This window comes from Centroberyx gerrardi, chromosome 15, assembly GCF_048128805.1.
Source record: "Centroberyx gerrardi isolate f3 chromosome 15, fCenGer3.hap1.cur.20231027, whole genome shotgun sequence".
Lineage (NCBI taxonomy): Eukaryota > Metazoa > Chordata > Actinopteri > Beryciformes > Berycidae > Centroberyx > Centroberyx gerrardi.
The window spans coordinates 5,567,913-5,574,867 of NC_136011.1; the positions used below are offsets into that span (position 1 = coordinate 5,567,913).

The window sequence follows — 6,955 nt, forward strand, 5'->3', positions numbered from 1 at the left end:
AGGGGGCTTAAGTCTTAGAGGGCTACGCCTATACTCATAGAATCTGACCTAACCTTCTATTTCGTATAGGCTTCGCCTTCTAAGAGCTGTCGCTATTGGGTTAAGGGCGTAGCTGATGTAGTCGAAAGGAGTTTGTTAGGACTTTAGGTTGAATGAGGGATTTGGCTGTAAAGTCGCTGCGCTCCCGTCCTCTCTAATAGAAAGGCAGGACGGCGAGACCGACAGCGTGCATAAGTCACTCACTCTCTTAGCCGACGTCAGGGCTAGGAGGAGCGCTGTTTTCAGGGATAGCATCTTGAGAAAACTGATCTCTCTCCATAGCCCTCGTGGCAGGATGAAAAGGCTGCAGCATACGCTTTGATTGTAGATGGAGCCAAATCGTTATCTACCAACGTCTGAAGGTAGGTTAACACGAGAGGCAGAGGACACGACGTGGGATCTGAGCCTCTCTCCACACACCAGCGCTGAAAAGCAGACCATCTACCCGCGTAACACACTGTAGTAGAAGGGGCTCTCGCACCTTGGATAGTGCGCACCACTGCAGGGGGCAGACCTAACCTATCCAAGCGCTCCGGTTCAGCGGCCAGGCCCACAGTTGTTGGCCTATTACAGGGAGTTGGAGGATCACACTGTCCAGCTGTGACAGTGCGTCTCTGCGCCATGGGAGCTGCCACAGTTTCCCCGCCAGCAGCTGCACCATGGTCGGGAACCAAGACGCGCTTGTGCCTTCTGGTGCCACCAGAATAACCGCTAGGTTCTCCTCCTGAACGCGTGCTAAGAGGCGAGAAATCAGGGGAACTGGGGGAAACGCATAAAGGAGAGCCAAAGCGGGGGCGTTTGACCGGCAGCTCCTGGACGTACACATCCCCGCCTAAGAGGCCGTGAGCAGGTGCAGGTTGCTCTGCCGGCATCGCTATGCCCCTCAAATCCACCGCCTGCTTAATGATGTCCGGCAAGTCCAGGAGAAGTCCTTTGGCAGCCGGCATGTGGCTGCAGATTGGAGCGGAGAAGGAGAGGACTGCAGCAGCGGAGCTCCTTGCTGCGGTGGGGAAGGGAAAAGCCGCAATTGCGGGGCCCTGCCCTCAAGATCAGGCTCCAGGTCTCCCGACAGGGAGACAGGAGAATCGGGAGGAGAGCCCGAGATGGAGGGAGCCGAGCCGGCTGACTCGTACCCGCCATCGAGGATTTCCTCCGGAATATTCGGGAAGTCATTGCCGCAGAGGATCTTGTCCAGCTCGGCGTCCGGAGAGACGGCGCTGCGGTAAGCCCAGCTACCGTCGCTGCTTCCCTCCACCTGGAGCGCCGTGAAGGCGTCCGCCTGCTGCTGCAGTTCCTCCACAGGCACAGAATTGGCAGGAGGCCTGCGGAGTCAACGTTAACCCGGCGTGAACGGCGCCCAGGCAAGCCTCGCAGCGGGGGTGGAGGTCCGACGGCAGGATGTAGCCGGTCCAGCAGGCGGTACACAAGTGGACAGCTCCTCCAGCGCGGTGAGACGACTTCTTCATCTTCATCTTCTTCTTCTTGACTGCTTGATCGCTGAAGAAATTTTGGGAGCAGAGCTCAGGTCCCGACGCTGTATATTCTATAGTTGAGGACCTGAGTGTAGCCACTGTAGCGTAAAGTGGCGGGAAAGAAAACTGCTAAAGAAAATTAGCTAGCTAGCTAAACTAGCTAGCTAGCTAACGTTACCTCTAAATATGGATCTGGCTGGGGATAAGTTAATTCACTTGAGGCGGTAACCTTTTATTCTGTTGATGGGTAGACTTTATCTTTGTTTGAAGTACTTTGAACAAAATTACTTACAAGGGCAAGGCATCTGTCACAGACTAGCCTATGGTCCTAGCAGTCACCAGTCACCAGCCACTAGACTCACTCACTGAACACGCAACTCACGTGCTACAGAGATGGAATCTGGGAAACCTGGACATAAACTAAACCTTCAAAAAGTGTTGTGTTTATGTGTTAATTATTTCAAAAGTGGAGTCGGCTTCTATTAAATATACTGTATATTTTCAATTACATAATTTATATAGAAATAATTTATATTGGGGGGAAAGAAAACAAGAATAGCAACAACAACAAAGTCTCCTGCAGGCGCTAATAGGGGAAAATAACAAAATGTCCAATAAATATGAAAAGCTGCTCCTGTGGAAAGGCTATCATATATTAATTTACTTATATTGACCCTATAAACAATTTAGTATAGGTAAGGTTTTGCCCACTCAGATGGTACCGATATCTGGTCTGGCCCATGGACTATAAGTGAGTAGTGAGTTATTTGTGTCGCCGTTGGTGGATTTGACAGTTTCTTAGGAACCTGGGAACTCCATAGGAGGTCTGTAGTAGCGACGGCCGCTCCCTCCCTGCCTGAACGGGGCGAACCGCAGCCATTTCTTCACCACGTCGGCATACTGGTGATGCGTGGCCTCCTTACCCACTGGTGTTCGTTTCAGAGCACCTAAGAGTTTCACATCAGTGGAGAGGTTGGAGATTATCCTTTGTACAGCTCAGTGTTATTTATTAAACCATAACTAATTCATTTCATTTCATATTATTGGACCTACACATCGCATGTATATCCTTGACACTTGATACTTGAACCTACATGAACCTACATGTTCCCCTGCCTCTACAGACTATTTTACTGCACTGAAAAAGTTTTTGACTAAAGTCCTTAATGAGTGTACCTTTCCACTTCTTCATGTGTGTGAGGACTTGTCCAACTACGCTCCTTTTGTAACGTCAGCAGTTTGTATGAGTACACTGAAAAGCATGTATACATCAAGACAAACCCCTTGTAAATGTAAAGTATGTAATGTATGTATTTTGATTTAGTACAGAGAAAAAGTGATATGAAACTGGCCTACACCATTTCACTATTCTGAATCTTTCTATACAACCTTTATTTTGTCTGGGTTTTTATAGTTTTGTCAGGTCTTGTATTTATTTTTATTTCAGAATAGGGTCATGTAGTATGCACACTTACGGAAAAGGACCCCTTGGAGGCGAGTGCTTCTGAAGCTCCTCTTCTGCCCGCGGCCCACCCAGTTCAGCTCCGAGCCAACAGCAAATGAGAGCACAGCTTGCATGAGCCGCCGCACCGCGTCGTCAACTGTAGCCCCGCCCATCCGTGACAGGTGAGACACCTATCGTTTGGAGACAGAGTTACTGAGGATTCACAGCGCAAGTAAGTCAAGGTACTTGTCGCATTATGTCTATTTGTTTTCTATGAGCTCACCCTACCATTCTCCTCTGCACTGCCGGGTCCTCCAGCAGCTTCTCCGTCTCATCCAGCTGCTCCAGGGTCTTGAGGGGGAGATCCATGTCCAGGGACTCCACCTCCTCCTCCTCGTGGCTGGTCTGGCCCTGCAGCTGGGCCTGGAGCTCCCTCAGCACTGCCCACTGCCTCTGCTGCTCTTCCTTGATCTCCACCAGTAGGGCGATGATCTTCCGCTGAGCAACAGTCTCTGGAGAGGGAGACAGAGGTAGAGTGTGATAGGGAGCGGTGTGTATGTGTCTGTGTGGGTTCTTAGTTTCCTATCCATGTGAGAACCAGTTTAAGTTTCAGAGTGAGGAGGACATTTTTGCAAAGTGAGATCATTTTGAGTCCTCTGGGGATATTATACAGTTAGGGCATGGGTTTAGGGTTAGGATCAGAATTAGGATTAGCTTTAGGTCAGAGCAAGGGTTAACGTTAGTTCCGAGTTAGGACTAAGGTTTAGGGTTAAGATTAGAATTAGGGTTAAGGTTACGTAAAATGTTAAGGTTAAGGTTGGGGTTTGGGATTAGGGAATTAATGTAGTCAATACAAGTTTAAGACACACATATGTGCATGTGTGTGTGTGTTGGGGGGGGGGGGGGGTTATGAATATAGCTGCCACTCCACAATGGTGAAAATTACACATCTCGCCACTGCCTTTTTATTCACATGCAAGCAAGAAGGGCTTATTTGTTTTAAATCACTGGTCTTCAACCATCATGACCCAAGAGTTGGCAGGTTTTCATTCCAACCAAACACTACACCAGCTGATTTCACTGATAAGCACACCTTCATCCAGAGGCGGGGAACTAATCAATGAAATCATCTGGTTCGGCGTTTGGTTGGTATGAAAACCTGCAGACTCTTGGGTCATGAAGGCTGAAGTGACAGTATTAACTGACAGTATTGACAATTTTGAAGTCTAGTTTGTTACAGCTGGTCCAGTGGAACCTGAATGCACCCCCCTTTTCTTTTCTGAAATCGAGACATCGGATTGGATTTACAAACACAAACAGATATTGAGGAAGAAAGTTGCTTGTGTTTGTGGTAACAAGGATGGAAGACAGCTCAGCTCAGAGGAGGATAACACAGCAACAGACTTGGGCATGGACATGACGAGTAGAAAGACAAATGAAGCGAAGAAAGCTCCTGGTCTATGGTTGTGTTTGGTAAATGTGGACCATGAACATCAAGGAAAATTTTACAGGACATCAGTAACTCTGTCACTGAGACGACAGACACCAGCATTGAAATGCAGGGTCTGGAAGGGAGGAAGGTATGACAGCCAAGGATGGAAAACATCAGATCCGGACGTTTCACCCAAGCGTTATTATCATGTTTATTCTGGGTATATTGTTTATGTTCCATTGTGTCATCAACATCTAAATCTTTGTTTTCTCACTCTCGGCACCCACTGCACATCTGGCCATCCTGGTAGGGGTTCCCTCGCTGTGAGGTCCTACCCAATGAGGTCCTAATGAGGTTTTTCAACAAGTTTTTCCTTGTTCTCAGTGGTTGAGCGGTGTCATTTTCATTTATTGTTTTCTTAATGTGGCCATTGTAAAGCCTTTTGAGACTGAAATTGTGATTAAGGGCTGTACAAATAATATTGACTTGACATTATCTATGACAACAGAGAAAGACACATGCTTTGCTGCTTTAAGGTTACCACACTTGGGTAAAAAGTGTGTTGGGGTCCTTGTAAAATGCTGTCATGATGACTTTTTCTTTCTTTTTTGTTTCTTCCTAAGATTCTCTGGCCTCCTTAATGCTATCAAATGATTCTTCAAGTTTGGACATTCATATGTTCTTCCTCATCTTCTGACATTTCTTTTTGAGATGACCCTTCTCCCGTAGTAGTTGGTCCTGCGTTGGAATCAAACTTAAAAACTGAGTATTTCACTTACTCTAGGAGTCTGAAGGATAATATTTGCATCCATGGCAATCACCCATTGGTGAAAGTTTCAGCTGAGATGGAGGAGACAGCTCTCCCCTCAAGATGATGAGGTGCCCCCACCCCCCAAAAAATATTTCTGACAATTTCTGATTCAAGTTAATAAATGTGTAAATGTAAATGTGGTGATAAATAGAAACGTAATCATTCTATTTTATAAGCGGTCATGTTATTGTGCCTGCCTTGCCTTAAAAGAAGACACATCTGAACAGGATCTATTACTGTATATTTACAAAATATCATCTGAGCTGTGTTGGAAAATGGGGGTTGTAATCCCCATAGAAAAACTACCACGCCCATCAGAGTGCTGTGTGTGTTCACGTATATTCACATGTGTGTGTGTACGTTTGCTAAACTGATCCCTATGCAGGCTTAGCATACATGGCAGGTGAGAGGTTATTTTAGGCTAAACACATCAGGACAGAAAATTAGAATAGCCTCCTAAACCTTAAGGTATGGCAAAGTCCTTGCATCTAATGTCATGTGGAAAAAAAAACATGCCACCCAAACTTCAAACTCCTGTTATATTGACAACATTTCTGGGGACAATTAGGCTATTATTATTATTAGTTATTATTATATGGTTAATATGATACATTATTGGACATAGGTCCCCAAACTATGATCTTGGAGTGAACATTGGTCCTGAAAGCTCCCCTGATGGGATTTTTTGTTGCTTCCAAACAAATTTCTGGCAATTTTTGAAAAATTTCATTTTTGATTTATCCTTTAATATGTTTGTGTCATTGAGATCGAGATTTATTTTTTTCAAGAGAGCCCCAATTAGAAAAAAAAAAAAACATTCATAAAAGTGAAGAAGAAAATTCACAATACAATTCAGTTACACATTCCCCAGTAGTCAAACAATCAGCAACACACACAGGGACATAGGCCTACATTTTTTAAATAAATAGCAAGTAGGCTAGAAGAAATAATAGGTAGAAAATGTGACAGAATTGCTTTAAAATCATTGAGAAGGACAAGACATTCTAATTTCAAAGTGCTATATAGTCTGTTCAGTTTATACAGTGTAGGCTATAGTTACAAGACCAAATTTAGACTCACTTAGGCCACCATATAGTAAGTTTCACGGCCAACTTTTAAGATTATGGTCACTCTTCCTGAGTTGTGATTGGCAGACCAAATAGGCATAATAAAAACATTAGAAGATGATGTTTTCCAGGTTTGTGGTGTGTGTAATTGATGTTTTATGGCTAAGTAAAGTGTATCTTACCTGTGGATGTACTAGATAACTTTTCACCGACCCCAGTGTTGTAAGCTGCGGTGAGCGACTCCACGTCAAAGTTGACATCCCCTCGCCGCGGGTCATCTTTGGGCATTTCCTCCGAGCGTCTGGATACATGTTCAGCCAGACTGTGCATCTCGTCGGAGACAGCGGCCAGCCTTTGCTGGAGTGTTTCCAGGGCAATGTCTGCCATATGTTTGTTGACCAAACCGTCCACTCGTCGTTGCATCGCCCAGCCGGAATTATCTCCGTTGTGCTCCATTAGGCTAATTTATCCCAACTCGTAAACTAACGAAACGTTTCTGGAAACCTTTCGAAAACCTTTCTACAACGTCTCTGTAATCACTACAGTTATGAAGCGGAAGTTGTTATAAAACATTTTTTTCCAGCGCACGATATCACGTTGCACAAACGTCACCGGAATGTTGAAAGAACATTGGGGAGGGTTGTGGGAACTACATTTCCCAGAGGCGCCATGCTGCAAAAAAAAAAAAAA

At 45.3% G+C, this 6,955-nt stretch overlaps 1 protein-coding gene across 1 annotated transcript; it reads right to left on the reverse strand.

Moving 5' to 3' along the window:
* Positions 1-2,285: 2,285 nt before the first annotated feature.
* Positions 2,286-6,742, reverse strand: LOC139927516 (uncharacterized). The gene is made up of 4 exons (XM_071919680.2): positions 6,448-6,742; positions 3,244-3,467; positions 2,987-3,146; positions 2,286-2,458 (listed from the first exon to the last, which is right to left on the reverse strand). Exons 1-4 carry the CDS (start codon positions 6,719-6,721, stop codon positions 2,310-2,312), a joined length of 807 nt encoding a protein of 268 aa, XP_071775781.2. The 5' UTR covers positions 6,722-6,742; the 3' UTR covers positions 2,286-2,309.
* Between the last annotated feature and the right edge of the window lie 213 nt (positions 6,743-6,955).

What these genes read in the sequence shown, in the direction of transcription:
- LOC139927516 (XM_071919680.2), bottom strand. Translation starts at nt 6,721, where the DNA reads ATGGAGCACAACGGAGATAATTCCGGCTGGGCGATGCAACGACGAGTG. An exon ending in GTTATCTAGTACATCCACAG is followed by an intron (nt 3,468 to 6,447) that starts GTAAGATACACT and finishes CTCCCTCTCCAG; the next exon opens with AGACTGTTGCTCAGCGGAAG. An exon ending in CCTCCAAGGGGTCCTTTTCC is followed by an intron (nt 2,459 to 2,986) that starts GTAAGTGTGCAT and finishes TGAAACTCTTAG; the next exon opens with GTGCTCTGAAACGAACACCA.